Source organism: Pelodiscus sinensis, chromosome 5 (assembly GCF_049634645.1).
Source record: "Pelodiscus sinensis isolate JC-2024 chromosome 5, ASM4963464v1, whole genome shotgun sequence".
Classification (NCBI taxonomy): Eukaryota; Metazoa; Chordata; order Testudines; family Trionychidae; genus Pelodiscus; species Pelodiscus sinensis.
This window is the reverse complement of record NC_134715.1, coordinates 56,778,540-56,804,041: the sequence shown is the minus strand read 5'-3', so window position 1 is coordinate 56,804,041 and position 25,502 is coordinate 56,778,540. Positions and strand designations below refer to the sequence as shown.

The following is a 25,502-nucleotide window of genomic DNA, read 5'->3' as shown; positions in this document are numbered from 1 at the left end:
CATAGACTTAATAAATAACAGTATCAATATCTGACTTTGAATGATCACCACATTCAGACTTATAAAACAGTGAATGTTCCAAATTGGACAAATGACTACAGGAAAATCTCTTCAGAGAAAAATGTTTTACTCGTATTTTACCTGCAGCCAAATTCCTTCCCGCCTTTCAAAATAGTAAATGTGATAGCTCTCATTGGTTGCCACAACATCTTTGTGGGTCCTATAACAGACCTATAAGTAACCAAACAGCTGAGAATCTACATACCTGAGGCATCTTCCAGGCTGAATCTCCACAGTAGTTATGCTCATGAAGGAAAGGCAGAGAATAACACTTTGTTCTCTGTGTATGAAACCCACTTGCACCTCAGTGATGAAAATACCAGTCAAAATTTTCAAACCCTAGTAAGCCTTGCACTTACTGTAACAGGTGATCTCCAGGCTGCTCCCATTATAATAATCTAGGAAGTGAAGCTGATATAATATTCCTTTGCTGCCACTATGGTATGTCTTCTCTGCAAAAACACACATGTTCTTATCTTGATTAACTAATTTAGTTAAATCAGATTAAAAATAGCAATGATTGACAGCAGCTCTGCTTCTAACTTGAGTTAGCAGCTCATGTTTAAGTCTTTAGGGGAGACTTGGGTTGAACTTGAATTGCTACCCAATTGAAATACCAAATTGCTATTTCTTCAGTACTATTTTAATGCAGGAGCCAACCTGAACTAAGAACCTTCCTTTTTTAATTGCAAAAAACCCCCACTCAACACATACCCTATGTCTATAATCTGTGTTAATCCTACTCGTCATGTAGTTCATGTCACTCTACAGTGAGTAATCAGAAGCATTGACTAAATATATTATGCAAGTTTGCTTTAGGTTTTAAAATCTTTTACAAGTGGTGTTTGTGAGAGAAAATAAGTCATCATGGACATGGAAAAAAGCAGCAAAGAAGTAAGAGACTAAGTGGGGATGGAATGCATCAGAGGAAGAAAAGGTGGAGGAAGGCAAGGATAAGGGAAAGAGAGATTGGCAGAAGTGTGTGTGTGGGGGGGAACACTCCTCTGACACGCACACACACATGCGCAAACACACTGTAGAGAGAACATTTCCCCTCTAATTAGGATGCCATAATTGTGGAAACTTAATGCTGCAACAGAAACATTTACTATTGCCAACTGGAGATTTTTTTCCTTACATAGGCAAGTTTACTGGATACAAATAGTGAGGAAATACTCAGCTCGCTGTAAACTACATGGACACTTATGCATGCATCAATATTGATAGTCTGACAAGTTTGGGGCGAAATTAGCTAGAGTTTAATGGATCCAGATATTATCCAAATACACACAGCCATTCATTGTGTTTCCTCACCAAATTGCTGTGCATTCAGGTACTTCCGCACAAATTATATCTGAATACCGACTATCCTCATTTAGGCAGTGACTGTGCTTGAAAACAGGAGGTTTTGTTTAGTTCCTCAATAACTGCCTTGCTTGAACATGATTCATATGTTTCCTTAGTAACTACATGGACTGAATAGGACATGGATTTTTTTCAATGTGCTGTGATTCAATAGGATCCAGGCATTTTCTTACTGAACATCTGTGACTTGGGAAGGATCCATGTGTTTTCTCAATGAATATTATAGAACTGGCAAGACTCTGAATGTTTCCTTCTTGTGTCCATGTCTAGAATTATTACTATAATATATATAATCAGTGTGTTTTGCTGCATCCAGATAGATTAATTGCTTTTACTCTGCCCCACCTTGTCTTTAAAAAAGACAGCGAGCCATGTTATAAAAATATGGAGGTAGGAGTAAATTCTCACATATTCTTGTATTCCCTCATTAGTTAATCCCCCTGGATATTTATATACAGAGAAAAAGAGATGTCAAAAAGAAATAGCTATCACATCTGGATATGTGGAACTGTAACAATACTGGAAAAAATCTCTCCCCCAAAGTTGGTATTTTAAATGTTACAGCAGCACTACCATTCCTAGGAGTACTGCTATCCCAGGAGTAGTACTTAGAAATGGTGTAAAAAATGGTAGTTCTTACTATGCTTGAAAAAGAGGGAAGTAGCAAACACAAAAACTGTAATATTTTATACCATATGACCTATCTACAATGTGTCCTCCTGTTACCTTCTTTTACTCGCCCTGTTTTTGTCTACTCATGTTAAATGTGTCTCGTCTGAATGCTAGAAATGGGATTCAGCACAAAGTGCTAATAAGAGCTAGACATTTGGAAATGTTGAAGTATTATCCTTAGATATCACACAAAGATAGATGCCACAGTACTTAGCATGCAGTGTGCTGTATGTTCTCAGAATAGTATAGGTTGAATCACTCTAGTCTGGAATCCTCAGGAACTGACCAATGCCGAAACAGAATTTGCAGGACTACAGGAGATCAATATTGTAGTGCCTGGGTCTCTCTTTATTCACCTTTGTGAATTAAAAATAAACAGAACAATGCTTGCCATGCTGCTTAATTATCATGTATGACTGTACCAATGCATCCTATACAAGCCTACGCCTTGTCAAGACTTTATCAGCTTTTTTCATAAAGGGTTAGTGTTGTTACACAATGTTATTGAATTGACAATAAGTAGATGAAACATAACAATCATGCTTATGCTTAGCAGCACTACTAACACTTTCACTACTTGCTGATATCTTAGAAGACATTTAGGGGTAAATTAGAGCTAAGTAATAGCACAGAACACATAGAGCCAGGATTGGTGGCCGTACACAAACTTTATGGTACCATAGGAAATTTGGCCACACCCCTAATAAGTGGACATCACGCTAAAATCATGTTGGACCACAGATGTTGCCAGACAAGAGAGTGCTGGACTAAAGAAATTCAACCTGTAGAATGAAACATAAATTAATTAATCCTCACAAGACATCCTGTTAGGTAAACACATAAGAAATGGGGAAACAGACAAAGGGTGAAATTCTGACCCCACTGCAATAAACAGAAATTTTTGCAAGTGTGTCTTGAATAGAGGAGACAGGATTCCAACTAGAGTAAGTTTATACTATTTGCTCAAATGTATTCGATATAGGATTACAATTCAGGAGTTCCTGGCTGCTAAACCTAAGGTTAGTCTAGTCTTCACTGCTTATAAAATCCCAAATTCCCCAGTGTTTCAGAATAAACCACCTCTGCAATATAATATTACTGAAAAAGATGCAGAACTTTCTGGGGACTAACATGACTCATTTTAACCAGGAAAATGAGAAACTAGTTTAGCAATAATCAATTCAGACAATTATTTTGTGACATTAGAAATCACAATAGCTACTGCCAAGAGCAGCTGGATTTTAGAAGGTGTGGCAAAAAATGTGACCCAAAAAAAAAAAAAAAGACTATACTGGATATTCAATTTCATTTAACTTGGAAGTTATTTATAGTAAATGCTTCCTTGTAGCACTTTTCACTGTTTACTGAGCTAAATAGATATGGGATAAAGAGCTAGCATTCACTTTATGGAAAATTTGGTTCAGAATATTAAAGAGAATGAAAATTCACGAAAATTCACTGAATGTAATAAAACTGTTTGTTCTTTCAGATTTTTTGCATGATCTAAATTCTCTCTCCTGATTAAGCATATTTCTGCATCTAATAGAGGTCTGTTTTATTCACTGTGTTAATTAAAAAGTTCTTTCTCCTCCACCCTCCAAAAATCAATCTTTGCAAAAGACATCTCATACTTCTAGTTTGCTTTAGATCACTGAAGCATGGCAAACGTTGCAAAATTTAGCAATACACAACAGCAGGGCTGATGACTGCAGGATTCACAAAAATATAGTGATTTATTTGTATGAGCAGAAAGCCAAGGAAATATATTTAAAATGCCTGTACACTGAGATTTTAAGGTGCCACCATAACTTTCTAAGAAATAGATCTTCCTCTCATGTACTTTGCTCTGATTTTTGGTAAATATATTATTACACCATATGTACCTCAGTATGCAATCTCCAGACTTTTGTGTGGCTTCCCCTCTAGGGATTTCATAAATTAGTCCAATATTATTTATAGTTGCAGTTTTACCCTGCTCATTACTGTAAAATTCATGAAATGCTTAGGGATGTAAAAAAGTAGTCAAATCGACTACTCACATTTCCCCCCCCCCTTGCTGCCCCTATATCAGAGGCAGACAGTGGTGGTGGGGGAGCAGGAGCTGGTGCTGGGGGGAACTGACTTAAAAGCCAGTTCCCTCCAGCATCTGTGTAATGGGGAGAAGAGGAGGGGCGGGGGAGGCAGAGGCGCAGGCCTGGGTCCCATGCTGTGCCTCTGCCTTTTAAATGTAGTAAGAGCCAGGTAGTTCTTACTATATGGACCCTGGGCAAGGCAGGACTGAAGCAGTCCCAGGTTGTGCCAGATCCTGGAACTACTCCTGCTGCAGCTCTGCAGTTTAATGTAGTAGGAGCTGGGCTGCCTTCACGCCTGGCTTCTACTACATTTAAACTGCAGAGCTGCAGCGGTCCCTTATGGACTTAATTGTGTACACAATTAGTCATTTACTCGATACTTAACATCCTGTGCTTTGGATTCCACTTAGCTGAAAGGTGCTGTTAAAAATGCCAGATCATTATCAATCGACATGGTGTAGAGAAGGGTTTCTCAAATGTGACCACATATAAGTACTAGGTGCTTTTCTTGCAGTCCCATCTTCTTGGGTAGGTAGGGGTAAGGAGAAGCAGTGGCCCCTTCTCTTTCCTGGAGCTCCTAGATGCAGGGCTTAAATTATCCTCAAGCTTAGAGGATAATCTGCTTTGAAAAGTGATGTGTATGTTTATTAACATCACTTTTTACTACAGATTTATAAGCTAACAATAAATAAATGACAATGATTTAGATATGTATACATGAATATTTAATTTTCTCCTAACATTATTAAAGTATATCAGGGGAAAGTATGAGAGCAGACCCCAGCAAGAATTGGTAGTAGCACTCTGAGGCCACCAAATAATTTGTCTTGAGAGCCCCTGATCTAGAGTGTTACAATCTACAGGCAAACTTCATGACTTTGTAATAAGGCCACATGCAGCATGAGATGGGATTTCTCCCAGATTGTCAATTTTCTGCAGTCTAAGAACCTCAAGTCTCTCCTTGTACTGTTATAACTTAGGCAGAAGGGGCTGATTTTAGGCTTTCATTTCCACCTAACCTGGCGGCTCTGCAAGATGCTTGTTTTTCATCACATTATTTAATCATTGCACAAACAGAATGAATGTGCAACTCACTAATTTTATCCTTTATGTTAAGCCCACAAGCTAAATAGCTCTTTTAGCATAATTTGTCCTTCTAGCCAATTGTACCATCAATTATTATTCCTGTATCTTATGTATAAGGTTATTCAATCTAAATGTGGATTCTCCCCTCCTCCGCGTCCCCCCCCCATTTTTCTGTAAGATCCCAAATCACTACTTTGAGTGGACCACTTGATGTAGGGCCTGACTATCTCCTTTAAACCTGGCTTCAAGTTAGCAGGATCTAGTTGGTGTGCTGTTCTTCCCAGCATCTCACTTCCCAGCCAGAGAGAGAAGGGGACAACTCCCTGCTGCAGTGCTTGCTCCAGTAGCGGTAGGAGCGAGTCTACCCTTGTCTGAGTCACATGGGGAAGGCTGGGAGGGGGTGTGTTTGCAGCTCCGCTACTCCTGAGACGTTGTGGGTAGCAGGCAGAGCAGGAGTCTCAGCTGCTGCTGCAGCAGCCAGGGGGCTGCTGTCCCCTCCCTCCCCCTCACACACTTGTTATTTCCCGCACCAAGTTTGGCGCGGGTATGTGTGGATTAGCGAGTTTCCTATTGCTCTGGCGAGAGGAATAATGCACCTGACTCCGGCGGGAGGAAGCGGCCAGTCAGGCCAGCGGAGCGAGGCAGGGATCCGAAAGACATAAAGGAGACGACAGCGAGGAGGAGGAGGAGGCAGCGGCGGCTGCAGCAGCAAGCCGGGGAAGGGGCGGTGATTTTGAGAGCTCTGGCAGTTGGCGTGCGGCGAGGGTCCCCGACTCCGGTCTGAGCCATAGGACTGCAGAGCCCTCGCGATGCGGGATTCCGAGCGGTCCCCGTGGCATAGCACTGGGCCGTGAGGCGCACTCTCGGCTCTTCCCGCTCCGGGGACCCCGGGGCTCTCGGCTGAGCCCAAAGGGCCGGGATGGGGGAGCAGCGAAGAATGGGGCAGCGGCAGCTCCCCGCGGGGCCGAGCAGCAGGTGCCAGAGACCGCGGGAGCCGCTCGCCCCGGGCAGCAGGAGAGGCGGGGAGTGGCTGGCGCTGCTCCTGTGCTTGTGCGCGGCGCGGGGCTGCTCAGCCCAGCTGTACAACCTGAGCCTGGCGGTGGACGAGGGGCTCCCGGCGGGCACGCTGGTCGGGGACATCCGGGCCGGGCTGCCTGCGGGCGAGGGGCAGCCGGGCGGCTTCTTCCTGTCGGAGGGGAGCGGCGAGTCGGCGGTGCTGGCGGATTTCCACGTGCAGCCGGACACGGGCATCATCCGCACGGCGCGGCGGCTGGACCGGGAGCGGCGGGGGCGCTACAGCTTCGTGGCGGCCACGCTGCGCGGGGAGGTGGTGCAGGTGGAGATCGCGGTGACCGACGTGAATGACCATCCGCCCCGCTTCCCGCGGGACTGGCTGCAGATCAACGTGTCCGAGCTCAGCCCGCCCGGCACCGCCTTCCGCGTGCCGGCCGCCCGGGACCCCGACGCCGGCCGCTTCGGCACCCAGGGCTACACGCTGCTGGCCGAGCCCTCCGCGGAGGGGGACGCGGAGGGGCCGCTCTTTCAGCTGCGCTATGGCGCCCCCGCCGAGCCGCTGGACCTGGTGCTGCTGCGGCGGCTGGACCGCGAGCGGGCGGACTCGCACCGGCTGGCGATCGAGGCCTGGGACGGGGGCAGCCCGCGGCTGAGCGGCCGCCTGCAGGTGGAGATCCGGGTGCTGGACGAGAATGACAACGCGCCCGCCTTCAGCCAGCGCGAGTACCGGGCGCGGGTGCGGGAGGACGCGGCGCCGGGCACCGCCGTCTGCCGCCTGCTGGCCACCGACCCGGACCTGGGCGCCAACGGCGAGGTGCGTTACCTCATCAACCGCCGCCAGAGCGACCCCGCCGCCTACTTCGCCGTGGAGGAGCGGAGCGGCCTGCTGCGCGTCAACCGGCCGCTGGACCGCGAGGCCCGCGCCTTGCACCGCGTCATCGTGGAGGCGCGCGACGGCGGCGCCGAGCCCGAGGCGGGCAGCGCGCTGGTCTCCATCGCCGTGCTGGACGTGAACGACAACGGCCCGGCCATCCAGCTGCTCTTCCTCACCGAGGGCGGCGGCGCCCGCCTCTCCGAAGCCGCGCGCCCGGGGGACTACGTGGCCCGCGTCTCCGTCTCCGACCCGGACGAGGCCGGGGACGGCGAGATCGGCCTGAGCCTGCAGGGCGGCGACGGCACCTTCGCCCTGCGGCCCGGCGGCGCCCCCGGCCTCTATTTCCTCTGCGTGGAGGCGCCGCTGGACCGCGAGCGCCGGGACCTGTACGAGCTGCGCCTGGCGGCCACCGACGCCGGCTCCCCGCCGCTCTCCGCCCACGAGACGGTGCTGCTCCGGGTCACCGACATCAACGACCAGCCGCCCGCCTTCCCGCAGCCCCGCTACCGCGCCGCCGTCTCCGAGGCCGCCTCCCCCGGCACCACCGTGCTGCGGCTCAGCGCCTCGGACGCCGACGAGCCCGGCTCCCCCAACGCCCAGGTGCGCTACGCCCTGGAGGCGGCGGGGCAGCTGCCCGGCCCCGAGCTCTTCCACATCGACCCGCAGAGCGGTGTGATCAGCACCCGGCGCCGCCTGGACCGCGAGCGGGAGGCGGCGCTGGAGCTACGGGTGGTGGCCCGGGACCTGGGCGAGCCGCCGCTCTCCGCGTCCTGCCTGCTCAGCGTCCAGGTGGAGGACGCCAACGACAACGAGCCCGTCTTCGAGCAGCAGGTTTACAACGCCACCCTGGAGGAGCACGCGGAGCCCGGGCACTGCCTGCTGCAGGTAGGCGGGAGGGACTCGAGTTTTGGGGCTCCTTAAACATCTCCCGAGACACCTGGGTTCGCTCTGGGTTGTGCTCAGGAGCCTGTAGCTGACCCCTTCCTTTGCAGGGACAGACAGCAGCCCACTGAGGAGAATGGGGGCAGCAGGCCGCCTTGGCAGAGTCTAGAGCCCTGCAGATCCGCAGGTATCTGCTTTATATCCGCAGGTATCTGCATTTGTAGCTGCAGATACACGTTTTGTATCTAGAACCCTGCACATTTGTGGATATCCTTTTTATATCCGTGGGTATCTGCCTCCGTAGATGTAGCTGCAGATATTTTGTGGATACAGCTGCAGATACAAATTTTATATTCTGCCATGGGGCTCTGCATGGAACTGGCTGAAGTATAAAATATCATCTGCTATGACCACTATCCCCCCCCCCCCAGAGCATCTGAATTCATGTTCTATCAGCTTAACTGTAGTCACTCCCAAATTGCAATGCTCTTACCCCCCCCCCCCCCATGGGCTTCCTGTTTCAAAGCTCTGCTCACACACTGATTTGCAAGCCATAACAATTTTCTCTCTGCTCCTGTTATTACTTAGTTGTAAGAAGGAAGCCAGAGGAATCTTTTCCTATTTGTGAACACTGTCATATTTTCAAAATTGGTAGGTTATGTTAGTGGTTTGGGGGGAACCAAAGAAATTCATGCACCCTTCCAAAATTCTCCCTTCCAGACCCTCTTTGGAAAACTTCTACAGATTATGTAGAAAGAACAGAAAAAGGGCATCTGCAACACTCCTTTTCCCCAATACTACAGAAGATAATGCTGTAGATCTGGGGAGGTATGCCTAGAAGTGTTTAGCGAGTGTCTTTTATCCTCAGGCTTGCATGGATTCCCTAGTAGTGTTAACTCTGATATCAATATTAACTTCACTTGTGTATCTGTTTTGTTTTTCATGCAAAGGGGTTTTTGGAGGAATGATCTGGCTAGAACAGGGATGGCCAACCTGCGGCTCAGGAGCCGCATGCAGCTTTTCTCCCCCAAAAGTGTGGCTCTTGAAGCTGCTGCTGGCCCCCCTCCCCTACTTCAACAGCCCTCTCCCTGGCTCCCTTCCCTCCCCCCTGCTCCACTGTGCTCACTGGGGCAGCGATTCAGAATGGTGCTCGAGATGATGGCTGTTGATGGGAGCCTGATATGGCCAAAAAGCCTAAGCTTGTTTCTTAAAGGGGCAGCCTCCTTTTTCTTTTTTTTTTTTTTTTTTTTTGGCTTGACAATTCTAGGGGGCTTTCCTTTTTTTTCTGGTGCAGCTCTTCGCATTTTTTCCTTCGCTGTTTCGTCTCTCTTTGTTAAATGGATTGGCCACCCCGGGCTATAAAGATCCAAGGCAGCACAATTCTGTTGAAGTCTGTTTAGTGTGGAGCCAGTGGAAAGGCACGTGGATATCTTGAGGCTGTATAGGAGGCTGGCTTTTCCATGTGAGAGAGGCAAACTTTGGTCCTCTGCAGAACAATAGTTGTTGTACTCCTTCTGGTTTCTCTGGGGGGAAAGTATTTCCAGTTCTAAGCATCCCACAGACCCTGGGGATGCATATTGTTCTTTCTCCTCCATAGTTTCCTTTGGGCTTTGCATTTGCTACATGTGGTATAATAGAATAGAACCACATTTTATCATAGTCATGGCTTCAAGATGTTTGTGTAGTTCTGTTCCAGTTGGTACAAGATAAACAAACCAAAGGGAGGGAAACGGGTTATTTTTGCACCAATCTTAGTGTTGATTTTGTACAGTATGCAAGCACTTTAGTAAGGTTGCTTTAGAAATTAAAATTTTATAATAGTTTTATTAGTTGCCCTACTCAGGATTGACTGCCAACGTGGTCTTAGTGTGATAATTTTATGGAAGATGATGTAAAATAGTGTTGACTAGTTTTCCAACATGGATGCAGTAAATATGTTCCAACATTAAAGCCTGACCCTGAAAACATTTATACTGGTGAATTTCGGTAACTGGGTTTGGTTCTTTAAAGAATTTGAAACCACAGACAGAGGAATACTTCTTTTTAGGGTTAAACAAAGATTTTTATTTTTTCTATTTACTTTAATTTTTTATTTCAAATTAATTCACTATTTTTTATTCTTTTAAGACAATATAATATACAAAGAAAAAGTAGAAAAGCAGTACAGCTCCTGCCTCCCCCTCTCCTTGTGCTGCTGCCTCTGATATGCAGGGGTGGGGGACTAACTTAGCAATGTATGTGTGGGGAGGAAGGAGCAGGCAGCTCCCAGGGAGCCAATGTGGACCGAGAGCCAGCTTTTAGGCCTGCTCCACATCTACTGGGAGCCTGCATGTAACCGTGAAGGTTAACTGATCAGCTCAGGCTCATCAGTTAACTGTGTACGTGGTTACACTTTCACATCCCTAATATCTATAGGATCTAGCCTTTAAGAAAAAAATTAAAATCCCCAAACCCTAAAAAAAAATCTGGAATAAACTGCTGATAGTGAGCTTGACCTTAACTGGAGCCACAGCAGGTAAAGAAAACCAGAAGGGAAGCTCCCAGTAAGTATACTTTTTCATGAGCTTCATATGTTGCAACCAGGGTTTATTCACAACATATTTCTGCTAGTGGAATCCTTTTGCTCCAAAGCATTGCGGGGATTTTCCTAGTGTTTGGTCTCTTTACAGTGAAGTGTGTGTGCTTCCAATTAAATCCTAGTTGCAGCATATGGATCACATGAATGATGGAGTTTCTCATGTGTGCTTTCTGTCAGTAAAGTGATGAAGTATTTGGTATCAGGTCTTTATAGTTGTGTTCATTTTAATATGAATTATAACCTTTGCAAAAATTAATGGAATGTATTATTTGTCTTCTGTAGTGCCTACAATGTGGTAGGTAGTGCAATTACCATAATTAGTTGCATTTTGTTTTATAGACGGTGAATGCCCTGAATAGCAAGGCCAATTGGTTGGCATTCAACACATGACTGACTTGAAACTATAGTTATCTTCTGGTGCCCTTCATTTTACCTCCTCTGTAGTCATGCGGCCTGTAGTTATGCTCCCTAAGTGGTTTTTTTTCCAAGATTTAATTTCTATCTCTTGACACACAAACTGTTTCAAACTGTGGCTAGATAATAAACACAAAGTCCCTTTGAGCTGGTATTAATGGTAATTATTACTGAATGATGGATTCTGGAGCTTTGCTGTAGGGAAGGAGCCAAACAGCATGCATCTGAGGGAACTGAAATGAAGGGGAAAGGAATAGATAGCTTTGTAATATGATCATAAAAGTTTACTTGTCAGTTCACTGAACCTTTATTATGATGATCATTGCAATTTTTTTAAAAGGTCTTTACTTGTCTGTCAATACTCCTCTAAAAGTACGCGAAAGTAGAATTTAGCAAGGCTGTTATTTTCAAAATATCCATGTGTCCGTTGTTTTTGGGAGTTGCATAATATTAAAATTAATGAGCTTAAAATGTAGCCAGTGTTTTAAATGGTTATCTTATATTTGCATTCAAGAGTGTTGAACCCAGCTATTTATTGAAGATAGTAAGCTTTTAAAACTAAAACTTTCTTGTTACAGGTCACACTTATGTTTCCCACTGGCTTTATGTGGATAGTTACGCCAGCTTTTTCTATTTGGGTTCATATGGTGCTAGTCAAGAAGTAGTGAAACACTTTCACCACATTAGGGTTGTGAGTAGTAGCATTAGTGAGGTTTGCAGCCAGCAGTCCATGGTGCTGAAGGAAAGGAGTTTTTTTTCCCACTTGGTGTGGCCTCAAGTCTGCAGTGGGAACGTAATATGCATTCACAGAGATCTTTTAAAAAAAAAATAGATTTATATAAACTAATAGAAAATGAGGTTTTTCCAGCACATTTCATATAAATCTTTAAAGTACAGTATATATTGACTATCACTGCACTTCTGCAACTATGAGCAGAGCTTGAAAAAGTTGCCATGTACCTACCAGTTGGAGGACTAAACCTGTTGACCAGAAGAACATAAAAAGGTAAGGGTAGTAGGGCTCATCATCAAGGTTTAGGAAGAATAACCCAATGAAGTCCAAACACTTCCAGTTGCTAGAAATAGGGAGCTGCTGGGATTTCTGTGTCTATGTTCTATATCCTAGTATGTTCTATATACTTCTATATTCTAAACCTAAAAAACAACAAATAGTCTGGTAGCAATGGTAGGGAGGGAAAGAGTGTCTATTTTTCCACCCCTTCTGTAGCCATTTTTGGGGCCTGTAAGCTCAGTCTTTCACTTTGCTACTGTTGATAGCCAAGAACCTGTGTGAAACTGACATCCTTATTGACTGTGTCATTGCTACTCCCATGGTTCTGAATAGATCCTGAGTAAGTGAATAAGTTTGTTAATTTCACTTTGCTGTTGCTTGGCAAACTTATTAGCAGCAGAAATTGACTGAAACTAACTGCATAATAAGGAATACAGCTCTGAATTGGTTCTCCTCTGATTCACAAAATAGGATCTACAATATTTTTTTAAATGAAAATTTAAATTCTGCACAATGAATAGTTTAATTCCCTTTGCTCATCAGGAAAACTTCCCACTTTGGAATGATGAGTGGATTTTTTCAACCCAGAGAGGTTAAAGTATACAAGGCTTGCTTTCTCCCCACTAAACTGATGACTGGTAACAAAGAACTGTGTTCTAGATAGGAATGTAAAAGACTAGTCAACTATCCAATAAGCAGCAAACGGTTCCGCACACTGGCGCTGCCACTTTCAAAGCCCTAACGCAGCGTTTCAAAAGAGCAGCTGCTACACAGCTGCTCCATGGATCAGCTGTGTGGCGGCTGCCCCTTTGAAACTGCTGCCTCTGCGCCTTTCAAAGGGGCAGCCATGGAACCCGGGCAGCCATGGAACTCCCCATCTGATTCCAGGTTCTGCACGGCATGCAGTGTAGCATGGAGCCGGGACTCAGCGAGCGACTGAGAGTCCCCTGCTGACCCTATGCTCCATGGCTTTGAAATGCACAAGAGCCCCTGCTGGGAACTCTTATGCATTTCAAAGCAGGCACACTGCATGCAGGCCGGAGTCAGCGGGACTTCCCACTGGCCCTGGGGGGCTGTACACAGTGTTCTGCATTCCTCCTTTGAAATGTACAAGAGCTCCCGCCGGTCAATTAACCGCATTTTAACATCCTTAGTTCTAGATTTTGCTAGTAGTCACTCTACTACTCTACTAGTCAGTCAGTAAATACTGAGCATTCTTCATTTGAGTTCCAAATGACAAGATGTGCCCAAGAATTATTGCCTGTCAAGAAATTTTACTCCTATTTTGATATTTTGGGTTTCCTTCATTTCTAGTTTTTCTGTTTGAAATGATGTCTCATAAACTAGTTGTATGAATGGTACTAGGGAAGTTAAATTGCGAGTAACTGACTAATCAAATAGTTGATAGGGTGCCTCCACCTTTGAAGTATAGCAACAGTCCTAGGGCTTTTGCTGTACTATAAAGGCGAAAGCACCACATGGAGCTCAGGGTCAGCTGGGGATTCCCCTGCTGATCTTGGGCTCCGTGCAGTGCTGCCGCTTTGAAATGCCATGGGGAGAGTAGCGTCGGGCTCAATGCAGTGTTTCAAAGCAGAAGCGCTTCACAGAGCCTGGGGTCAGCAGGGGAGTTCCCAGCTGATCCCGGGCTCTACAGAGCATTACCACTTTGAAATGCTGCATGCAGCCCCAGGCTTCATGTGGCACTGCTGCTTTGAAGTACCCCCTTCTCGCCCTCCCCCCCTTTTGCTGCGTCTTTCTGATAGATGCAACAAGAGGGGGGAGGGAAGCAACTAGTCGACTAGCCTGTCGACTATCTGATAAGCATTTTCTTATCAGATATTTGACTAGTCCTTCACATACCTAAATGGTACTAGATCACTCTGACCTAATCTGCATTTGATTAATTTTGCTGGCTTTATAAATAGCCATAGCTTGAATGAACCAGCACTTAACAGCTGCCTGTCCCTCTCATGTAGAAACTCTATGCTGTCAGTGCCTACCAGCATGAGAAAATGTAATTTTGTTGTCTCTGCTTTAAGTGCAATCTTAGGACCAATAAGAAAAATTTAAAACTTTGTTCATAGGGATTCATTTTATTCAGGCAGATAGTCTTGCAAATCAACCTAATTTAATAGAAACAGTTACTTCATCTCTTTGTTTGATGTGGCTTCTGACACAATGTGATATTCAGCAAGCAGTTGGGTAGGTTAAATAGATGCAAGTCAGTATTAACTGCATAAACACAAAGATCAATCCGAGCTGTCCTTACAGTATCCCTGCTGCTCAATGAGAGACAAGATATTTTCTGGAAAATAAACTGTATTTATATGCAGCAGCTGAGAGAAGAAGTTATTAATTCAAAGAAGCTGACAGCATAATGACTGCATCACTGAGAAAAAACAAGTAGGTTGGAATAATTTAGACTATCACCTGAAATCTAAACAAATAGAAACAATTCCAAAGGGCTGGGGGGTGGGGGGAAATGAATGGGTTATTATAGCAGTTCTTAAATTGTGTCAGGACCCCAAAGTGGGTCACTTCATCAGGGCTGATTTAGATTTGCAGGTGCCGAAGCCTAAGTCCCACCACCTACGCCAAAACTGAAGCCAGAGGCTTTCATCCTCTGAGTGGTGTGGCTCAGGTTACATGACCTCTGCCTGGGACAAAAGTTTTTTGAGATAAAGACAGAGCATCTTCCTATGTATTGTTCCCTACAGTTTTCCTCCTCAGGGGCCAAAGAGGATCTCTTAGAAGAGTCCACAGACTCTTTAGTGGTGAGGATTCCTCCCTGCCTGTGCTCATGTTTCACTCCAGTGCCCAATTGATTACTTAGACTGTGGGTCAAATTTGCCCTTTAATGAATTATGCTAAATACCTTTAGATTATATGATGCCACCTATTTATTAGGGATGTTAAATTGCAGTTAATTGACTAGTCGAATAGTCGATGGGCACTTCCACATTCCTCCTTTGAAATGTACAAGAGCTGGTCCAGCTCTCCTGCCAGTTCCTCCCAACAGTCCTCGGTTGCAGACGGAGTGAAAGGCTTCTCTTCAGACAACCGGGAGAGAGAGAAATAAAACATACTTGTTAGTTATAGTTCATTTTTAGTTAAAGTTTCAAGTTTATAGTTAGTATAGTTCATAGATTTAAAAAAAGGGAATTTTTATTAGCTACGCATTTCTATATGCTGGGGTCTCCCAGCTTCAAGAAGTGCTCCTCATGCCGGGACGCTATGCCCGCATTAGACGGACACTCCAGATGTATAAAATGTTTAGGGGAAGGCCACATTCCTCAAAAATGTCCGCACTGCTCATAGCTAACGGCACGAGCAAGATGCGACAGGGAAATGCAGCTCAAGATGTTTCTGTTCAATAAGGCCCTACAACCCGCTGGGCAAGGTTCCTCTGATGAGCTTCTGGCAGTAACTGAGCAAATGAGTGCTCATACAAAGAAAGCTTCATCATCTCAATCCCTACCACTGATATGGGTGAGCTCAGCAGATAGGCCGGGTACCTCGGGCACGGCTTCTAGCCACCATCCCTAGAAGCAGAAGACAAGCTGCAGCACGTCAACACCTAGTCCACCCCTTGTTAAGGAACCGGCAACAGGCTCCTCTTCAGCGCTGAGATCTGAATTGGCACCGACAAGGCTGCTGCCGATGCCGGCACTGTCACCATCAGCACCAAGATCTTTGGTGGAACACGGCAGCACTTCGGTGCCAATATGCCTGGCAGCGGCACCTATGATTTAGGCACTGCCAGCTCCGGCGCTACCAGCTCTGGCACCGCACGACGCTATCTTCAAGGGAGCCATCCCTGGTACCGACGAAAGCGAAACACAAGTCAAGGAGAATTATTACTCCTCCTTCCAGTGCTGGAATCCCACCCATTCTCTCTGGAGCTCTTATGTCCAGAACCGATCTGCTCCAGTGATGCGCGACATCACGGTCTCGTCAGGTCATATAACCGCTCACCGCACTACTTCCCCGCAATGCTACTAACAACATCGGTCACCACCATCACTCAGGTACTGGCGTAGCAGATCACGATCACCCAAGTTGCCTATGCTTTCAATTTGTTCTCACTACTACCATGGCAGCAGGAGTAGGTACTCTCCGAGGTACCACTACTCTCGACAACAAGAGCACAGATATATGGTACCACGTTCTTACTCCATCGAATGAGTCCAGTCATGCTCACCATATTCTCGCCAATCACATGAGATGCACAGTACTACCTTGCCTACTTCCTTGGGCACAAGGCCCCCCACCCCTACGGGTGAGAGACCAGCTCCTGTTCAGGGCACCCAAGTACACGAGGAACACTCATCGGAGGATGAACAGCCGCAGGGAATCTCCCTGACAGATCAATCCTCCTCCTCCCCTGATGATGTGGTGTTCCCTGGAGACTCCTCGCCTATGGACTATGTCCAGCAATTCCAATAATTATTCAAATGTGTTAAGTGCAGCTTACTGCGGTGCAACAGAAACATCACCACCTGCTGAAGAATCTACAACCGTCTCAAAAAGCTAACGTGGATTATCCACTCGATGATGCCATTCTTGAGGCTGCCAATGATATCTGGCAAACACCTGCGTCTGTCCCCGGCCACTAATAATAAGGCGGACAAGAAGTACTTTGTTCCCTCAAAAGGCATGGACTTCTTATTTACACATCCTCATCTGAATTCCTTGGTGGTGGATGCAGCACAACAGACGGCCAAAGCCCTTCAGTACAAAAATAATGGTAATGATAAGGACATCAAACGTCTAGATCTCTTCGGCAGACAGGATTATTCTTCGGCCATTCTCACCTTAAGAATGGCTAACTATGCTGCGCTCCTCGCTAAGCATAATTTTGACAATTACACCAAGCTGGTGACCCTCTTAGAATACTTGCCAGACAGTACACACCAGATATTGAAGTCCGTGGTTCAAAAGGGGTATACTGTCTCACGGACGGCACTGCTAATTGCCCTCAATATTGCTGATGCTGCCACAAGAACAGCTGCCACTTCGGTGTTTATGTGCAGAGCATCATGGCTGTAACATTCAGCAGTCCCCAGGGAGCTTCGGTCCAAGATAGAAGATCTACCCTTTGATGGGCAGAGTCTCTTCGCCAAAAAGACGGCTCAAGTTTTACACTTCGGTAAAGACTCCTGTATGACACTTAGAACCTTGGGCATGTACACCCCACTGTATCGCCAAAGGCGATACACTCCCTATCAGAGGCAAAGGCCTTTCGTGTACCTGCCATCTTACTATAGGCAGTATGACAAGCAATGCCCTAGACAATGCTCCCAGAAAAGGCGCCAGCAAAACAGAGTGCCCAATCAACCAAACAACCGTCAGCAGGTTTGATACATCAGTCGAGGGACTGCGAACCTTTCCTCTTGTACATCACCCGAGCAAATCATCAAGGATGTTCCACCATCAATTCAGGCCCTACCAACACCGATGGGCCTCAGTTACAACTGATAGATGGGTTTTAGAGCTAGTGACATCTGGCTTCGCAATCCCTTTCACAGTGCTGCTCCATCCTTCCCTCCCTCCCTCCCTTTTCAGGGGCAGGGGTTCTACTCTCATTATTTCTTGACCAAGAAAAAATCAGGGGGTTGGAGACCCATTCTGGATCTCCGCTGGCTCAATCGCTACCTCCGCAAGAGCAGATTCAAAATTCATATACTAGCATCTATTATTCTAGCTCTTGATACCAGGGATTGGTTTGCATCTCTCAACCTCCAGGATGCTTACTTTCCATGTGACTATCCACCTGGCTCACAAATGATTTTTGAGATTTGTACTAGGCACAGATCATTACCAATACAGGGTTCTACCCTTTGGCCTCTCTGTAGTACCCAGGGTATTTTCAAAAACGCTGGTGGTAGTCGCAGCATTTCTCAGCTGTCAAGGCATTGCCATATTCCCGTATTTGGACGATTGTCTGATCAAGGTCCCCTCTCTCAATGAGGTGTTACAGGCAATCAATACGACAAGGTTGGTATTTGAGGCCCTCGGTCTCATAACTAATTTTTCCAAGTCTGCGATGACTCCACAATAATCCCTCAGCAGACACTTTCACCCCACAGCATGAGTGGGAGTTGAACCATGTGGTGGTACAAGATCTTTTCCGATGCTGGGGATACCCCACTATAGACCTCTTTGCCACATGTCACAACACGAAATGCCAACTTTATTGTTCCAGGCAGCCACCGAACCAGAGTCTTTGGGAGACGCCTTCCTCATCAGCTGGAGTCATTATCTGCCGTACGCCTTTCCTTCAGTTCCACTCATCCCATTTTGGCCATGACAGCCGTGGCTGCCCCTGCTCCTTCGCATGTCCATTCAACGGCCATACTGTCTACCAAACCAACACAACCTCCTGACTCAACATCACGGCAGTGTGGTCCACCCTCAACTCAACCACTTACACCTCCCAGCTTGGCTCCTAGCTGGCTACATCAAGCCGAATTCACCTGTTCCCAAGAAGTGAGGTGCGTCCTGATTCATAGTTGGTATAACACTACCTGGGATACTTACATGCAGAAATGGTGACGATTCCGGTCATGGTGTTCTCTCAACAATGTAGATCTGTCCTCTGTTCTGATTTACCATATCCTCAATTACATCCTCCACTTGAAACGGTCGGGTCTTGTGATGTCTTCAGTCAAGGTTCACCTAGCGGCGATTTCCGCTCTCCGGGACTGTGTAGATGATTATATGGTGTTCGCCCACCCACTCACCACAAGATTCCTCAAGGGGTTATCGAATCTCTACCCTCAACAAAGAGAGCCACCATTTTCATGGGACTTAGAACTAGTTCTGCAAGCACTAACACAACCTCCCTTTGAGTCCTTGGCCATGTGTGACTTAATGATGCTGACGATGAAGGTCACCTTCCTTCTAGCAATTACATCAGCACATAGAGTGGGGGAATTGGCAGCCCTATTGGCGACACCACCCTATACACTCTTCACTCCCCACGAGGTTATACTGAGGCCCCAATCGGCCTTTATACCAAAAGTAAATTCAGAGTTTCATATTAATGAGCCCATAGTCCTCCCGACCTTTTATCCTAAGCCACACTTAGGAAACCCCAGGAAACCCGGTGGCATACGCTAGCCGTCTACCGTGCCCCAACGTTCTATACTGATAGAACACTGAGCTTTCGAAACTCCAGCATCTGCTCGTGTCAATGACTGGACGCTCAAAGGGCCAACCATTGTCAACACAGCGCATCTTCAAATTGATAGTGGCATGCATTGTGCGGTGCTACTCATTACAGAAAAGACCACTTGCACACCCATCCACTGCCCATTCCACTAGGGTGGTGGCAACCTTCACTGCATTCCTGAGGAGCGTTTCGCTGCAAGACGTCCATTGGGCCGCTACATGGTCATCCGCCTTTACCTTCACAAGGCACTATGCAATCACAAACATCATGCTGCGAGATTCTGCGGTTGCCTCCGCAGTACTGTCTATGGTGGGATATTTATAGCTCCGAAATCTGCCACCAAGCCTCAGGTTACTGCCTTAAAGTCACCTACAGTGGAGCACCCACGGGGGACACTACTCGAAGAAGAGGAGGAAGTTACTTACCTTGTGCACTAAGGGTTCTTCGAAAGGTGTGTCCCCGTGGGTGCTCCATGACCTGCCCTCCTCCCCTTTTCAGAGTCTCTCTTTATGTCTTTCAGATATTTTCTGCTTAGGAGGAACTGGCGGGAGCTGGACCACACAAAAATGGTGCGAGGGTCGTTGTGCATGTGCGGTCTGGCTAGACCACTGCTGGCGAAACTCTGATCTGCGGTTCTGGGACCAGCCTGACACCTACAGTGGAGCATCCATGGGGAGACACATTTTGAAGAACCCTCATTACTGCACCAGCTGAGCAGAGCCGCATTATGACTTTCGTGCGCCCTAGGCACTTTTGCCTTCGTGGGCCCCTTCCTCCATTTAAAAAAAATATTAAAAATTATATTTTACGACTGCCTTGGTATAAAGACTAATATAATCCAGGCTGGATTATATTCATCTTTATTCCAATGCAGTCGAAGTATATATCTTGCTTATTGCGAGAAGTAAATTGCGCTGAGGCCAAGTGGGCCTCCTATCCACCATCATTCAGTTGGCACCTATGGCTGAGGCCACATTGGCCATACAGTTTACAGAAACTAAGCTTCTCCCTATAGTACAAAATAATAGTGCATATATCAAAGTGTTCTCCGTTTTGGTTACTTAAAAGGTACGTATTATAAGTAATTTCATCAGTAAGTTATCATCTATTTAGGTTATGGATTACCTTATATAAATAATTTATTAATTTTGCAAACACGGGATTGTTATTCACTAAATACGTGTGAATAAATTTCAATGGTATGAAGTGCACATGTATATTTTATCGTGTCTATATTGTGTGCTTAGTTATAACATTTGAAAAAAATGGTTACATCTGAAATATACTTACCTTATTTCAGAATTGATAAGTAGTTCCATAAAATTATTATATGTATACATGTGCAAGAAATTATTCAGGAAAAATGCAAAAGTGTATTACTGATGGAAATTCCGTTACGGTGTAATATCAGATTGTTGAGTTGAGCTCTAACTTTCGATTTGAATTATTGCAATTAATAATATACTATAAACAATTAAATTTTTAAAAACTGATTTTTTTTTGTATTTTAATAAACATTTTTGTGGGCCCTAAAAGTTTCGTGGGCACAAGGTACTTATGCCTTTGTGGGCCCCTCCCACCATACTAATATCAATATTAAAAATTATTTTTGATATCACTTTAAATATTTCAGCATTTTATTTTTTTTCCTGTTTTAGGCAAAATTTAATAGATTTTCGTGGGCCCTAAAAGTTTCATTTTTTCCTGAAAAAATTAAAACATTTTCTTCGACCCTAAAAGTTCATTTTTTTTTCTTCTGATTATAAAAGAAATTAAAACATTTTCATGGGCCCCTAAAAATATCGTGGGCCCTAGGCAGTGTGCCTACTGTGCCTAATGGATAAGTCGGCCCTGCAGCTGAGTAACTTCCTCTTTTTTGAAAGACTTGTATTTTAATATTCTGGGGATTTTCTCTTACTATTTTTTCCCAAAAAAGGTAATTTAGTGCTTGTGAAAGGTGTTGGATTACTTGGTTTGGGGACTGAAATCCTCCTTTTTAGCAATTGCACAGAACAGTACAGGCTTTAGCAGTGCATATTTCTTTCATCTGTGTTCCTCAGTGCCAAACAGGGGACATGACATGAGAGATTAATTTTTTTAAATATATTCAGTACTATCCAATTAATGCAAATTGTGATTGCTATAAGAATTGAATGGAGAATTTATTTCACATGGGTCACAAACAGCTATCAAAAGCTGACAGGTTGCTGTCAACCGTGGGCCAGAGTTGAAACAAGCTAGTTCTGCTACCTCCAGAAAAATAAAAGGCCTTTGCATATTATTAGCAGTCTCTATAACTAGTATCCAGTACCACTTCTCACTTTTTACCTTTTCAAAAAAAGTCTAGATTAAATTAAGGTGACTTCCTTGGTGGTTCATGGTTTATAGCAATTTCTATCAATTTATATCTTGAATTTCTAAATTAATGCTGAGTATTTTTTAGCTCTCCTTGTAGGGATAACATATTAATGTATTAAAAATGATTTCCCCCAAGTGGAAGTGACTCCCCATAATTTGTTCCCCACAACTTAGTGTCTAGATTTATTATTATTATTATTATTATTATTTGTTAAGATTGTTAAATGTTTAGATTTATTATTATTGCCCCTCTAGAATATAATTTATTAGGAATATAATATTAGGTCATGTAATTTAGAACTGTTAAGAATATAATTATGTAGCCAGAAACAGCCCCCCTCTGTGTCCCAGGGAGCCAAGCCCTGTAATTGATTAAGGGCATTGTTACATAATTGACGCCAGTTCTCTTCAAAGCAACTGTAACTAACTCAGCACTCAGAGAATGTTTCAAGAAATGCCACCCAGAAACTTGTGACTTTTTTGTAACTACAACTCTTGAATATGTAAAGTTGTTGTTATACAAAATACTGTATGGGAAACATTAATTAGGGAATGTATGTAAGAGAGAGAGTGCTTGGATGATGAATGAATGGTTCTGAGAGGTGCCAGCCTGATAATGCTGCAACAAAGGGCTGAAGAAGGCGTCAGGTGCCAGTGCAACCAAAAGGTGTCAAGTGGAGAAAACCAAGTACTGGAGGTCCACCCGATGAGATCACTGACGAGCACCTGGCAGCCACCCTGAAGACATCAGCATGATGTAGCAATTTCCATAGACTGGCATAGGAAGAAATTCCTATAAGAACTGGACTACAAGCTATGGAATTAGAGTCCAAGGTTCTGCTGCCAGCCCACCAGGAGCTTCAGATGCGCATCTGATCAGGACCTCACTCCCCACTACCATCACTTGTGTACAGAATACCTGGTCAGTATTCTGTCACAAGCAACTTCCAGGCTGGTAACTATAACAAATACACAGAACCTGAATGAATGGATGAATTAATGTTTATATATATATATATATATATATATATATATATATATATATATATATATATATATAGTATAAGGGTTAAGTAGTGATAAGAATAAGTAGTTAAACAACGTTGTTTGCTTCTATCTTTTCTTTATTATTATCTTTACAATAAATGTGGCTTTTTGCCTTATCCCCCTCATAAGATCCTGCTTGCTTTTATTGGTACAACATCCTGAAATCAGTCAGTGGCATCTCTAGAAACTAAGTATAACAGCTGTATGGCACTAAAATCACTTTCATGACTGCATATATCATCTTGTAATCCATAAAATGTGTGTCTTTAGTGAACAGAAATATTTTATGGATGTGCTGTGCTCAGATCTCAGCAGAGGGACATGAAATGTATCACAAAATCCAGAAAGGATTTTACACTAGCTATGCTGTAACTGGTTCTATAATTGCAAGAAAAATACTTTAATGCCTTTTCTTCAATAACTCTTTCAATTTTAGAATGAATTTACTTTCTTTTATTTAAGTGACTTCTTTTGAGGATTTTTAAGGATAGAAAAGGAATTCAGTTAATGACTTTATGTTGTGTTTCTTATTGTAATAATTTCAGAGCCAGTCTCAAATATTTGACATACATGAAAGCACTTTTGGTGACTATATAAAGCTCAGATTCACTACTATAACTGCAGCGGTGGGAGACGTGGGAATAGGGACATGATAACTTTTGCTGCTTTTCATTTGCAATTCCGCTAAGTCAGTTAAAAGTCGCGAACAAGGCAAGTCATGAGTTTTCATCATCTGACTTGTGAAAAAGCCAGATCTCTTAAGGAAGGATAACCATCTGAGCCCTAGTTTGCCATATGAACAGCTGATTAATTAACCCATCATTTAGAGGTCCCATGCAAAAGAAGAAGGTAGCATTTAATTATCCTTAATTATTATTTCTGTCATAACTCAAACTGAACTGTTAAAGAAAGAGATAATGCTGACAATAGCCAACAGGTTTGTTTTCATATCACATTTAAACCATTAGATATAGTAGGTGCTAGGACATGTCTCTAGCAACTGAAACAAATGTGACCTGGATCTGGGAGATGGATTTTTAGATAATGTTTTTTCAGAGAAAAAAATTAAATTGAAATTTTTAAGTTTTCTGTTTTTGGAAGAACCAAAAATTTCTTGTGGGGGGGAAAAATGGTATTTTTGGACAGACTCTAATGGGAAAGGAAAAGTTCAAAGGTTTGTGCAGGCAGGTCAGTTATCAGTGCATGCCCACTGCAATCTGTAGTCTTGATGAGTGACTTCACTTATCAAATATTGGTGGAGCAAGTAAATGTGGTGTTAGCATTTGACAAGATAGCGTTAAATTTAAATGTGCTTGGTGTGATCCCTTTTCCATTAAGGGATACTAATGTATTAAAATATTGGTAAATGAAAACATAAAACACCAATGGCAAACATGCAAATGAAAAGCTGGAAGTATCTTTCGTTCCTTACTCAGTGATGGAAGTAACTTAAAATTTCTTAAAGTTCTTCTTTGAGTAGTGTCCCCATGGGTGCTCGACCCGGCGCCGCAATCCGGAACTGTGGAGCACCCATGGGGACACACATCTCGAAGAACAGATGTTACTGCACCAGGTGAGTAACAATTTCATATTGTCCCATTGCAATCTGGGTCCCTCCGAATTTTTGAAATAGCTCCCTGCTGGCTTTTGTTGTAGCTGTCAAAGCTGTTCCCCACTCTGGCACGATGAATGCAAGAATTGGGGTCCCGCAAGAGCACTCCAAAACCTTGCCTCTACAGGCTCTGGTAAAAAAACTTCCCCCCATAAAGTCCTAATACCCAGATTTTGGGGGATCCGCTGCCACCACCCAAGAGAATCAGGGAAGAGACCACTTGGGAAATCCCCTCCTTAAGGTAAAACTCTCCCCCCGCTCTGCTTTACTTGGAATTGGGAAAACCGAGGGAATCCACAGACAACAGTGGACTCTGCCCTTGTAACTAGGTACTGAATCCGAAGGACACAACAATCAAGCAATATCGGTTAATTAGAAAAAAAGAAACACACTTTTATTATCAAAATAAAACTACAGTTGCAAGCATAGTAAATTGGGTAGATGGAAAGAGCCACCATTGATATAGATACTCAGGTAAAGTCCCTGGGCTGAAGGCTGTTACAAAGGAGAAAAGAGAAACAGTTAGCAAGCTCAGACATTATTTCCAAATCCCCAAACAAGGAGAACAATAAACACTGCTGGACTATCTAAACTTTTCCCTATTTACACATTTTCAGAAGTCTGTTCTTGGAGAGAGAGAAGCATTTCCCATCTCCCTAATACCTGGGAGAAACTGCTCTCCCTCACAAACAAAGGAGACAGAGAGAAAACCCCCTCTTTTCCAGTTTGAAATTGCTGGTCAGCACTCCTGATTATGACAGCAGCTCAGCCAACTCTTGCCAGAGCTGCACACCAGGGCACACCTGCTTACTTTCCCCTCTGTCCTTACTAGAAAAGACTTATCCAGCATTATGTGGGTCCTGCTCGAAGTGGCGGGGGGCCATGTGTCTCACCTGTTGGCTTCTTCGCAAGGCCAGCCCTGGGCAGCATGGTGCCACACAGCTGCTTACTAGCTTCTCATGGGGCTGGCCCAGTGAGTGTCTGCTCCCTGGGGGCAGTTCAGGATGAGGGGGGCTGGGAGACACAGTGGCCCAGAGGTAGTAGGGGCCGTGTGGTGGCCAGTAGCTGCTGCCCCACCATGACTGTTACTTCTCTGTGGTCATTAGTGAGTATAAGGGCACGTCTACACTGGGGGGTAATTTTGAAATAACTCCCCTGATTTCAAAATAACCATAATTTAGATGATGGAATAGACAATATGATTATTAAGTTTAAAGGTGATACCAAGCCTGGAGGGGTTGCAAGTGCTTTTGAGGATATGGTCAAATTCAAACTGATCTGG

At 44.6% G+C, this 25,502-nt stretch overlaps 1 protein-coding gene and 1 long non-coding RNA gene across 2 annotated transcripts in view; one reads left to right on the top strand and one right to left on the bottom strand.

Moving 5' to 3' along the window:
• Positions 1 to 7,208, bottom strand: part of LOC142829604 (uncharacterized) — a 31,252-nt gene extending 24,044 nt beyond the window's left edge. The window contains exon 1 of the long non-coding RNA XR_012904173.1: positions 7,093 to 7,208. This is a non-coding gene — a long non-coding RNA (uncharacterized LOC142829604). The remainder of the gene's footprint in view (positions 1 to 7,092) is intronic.
• Positions 5,265 to 25,502, top strand: part of DCHS2 (dachsous cadherin-related 2) — a 190,054-nt gene continuing 169,816 nt past the window's right edge. Inside the window, exon 1 of the mRNA XM_025185469.2 lies at positions 5,265 to 8,028. Within this exon, the coding sequence (XP_025041254.2) occupies positions 6,175 to 8,028 (1,854 nt within the window). The 5' untranslated portion in view covers positions 5,265 to 6,174. The remainder of the gene's footprint in view (positions 8,029 to 25,502) is intronic.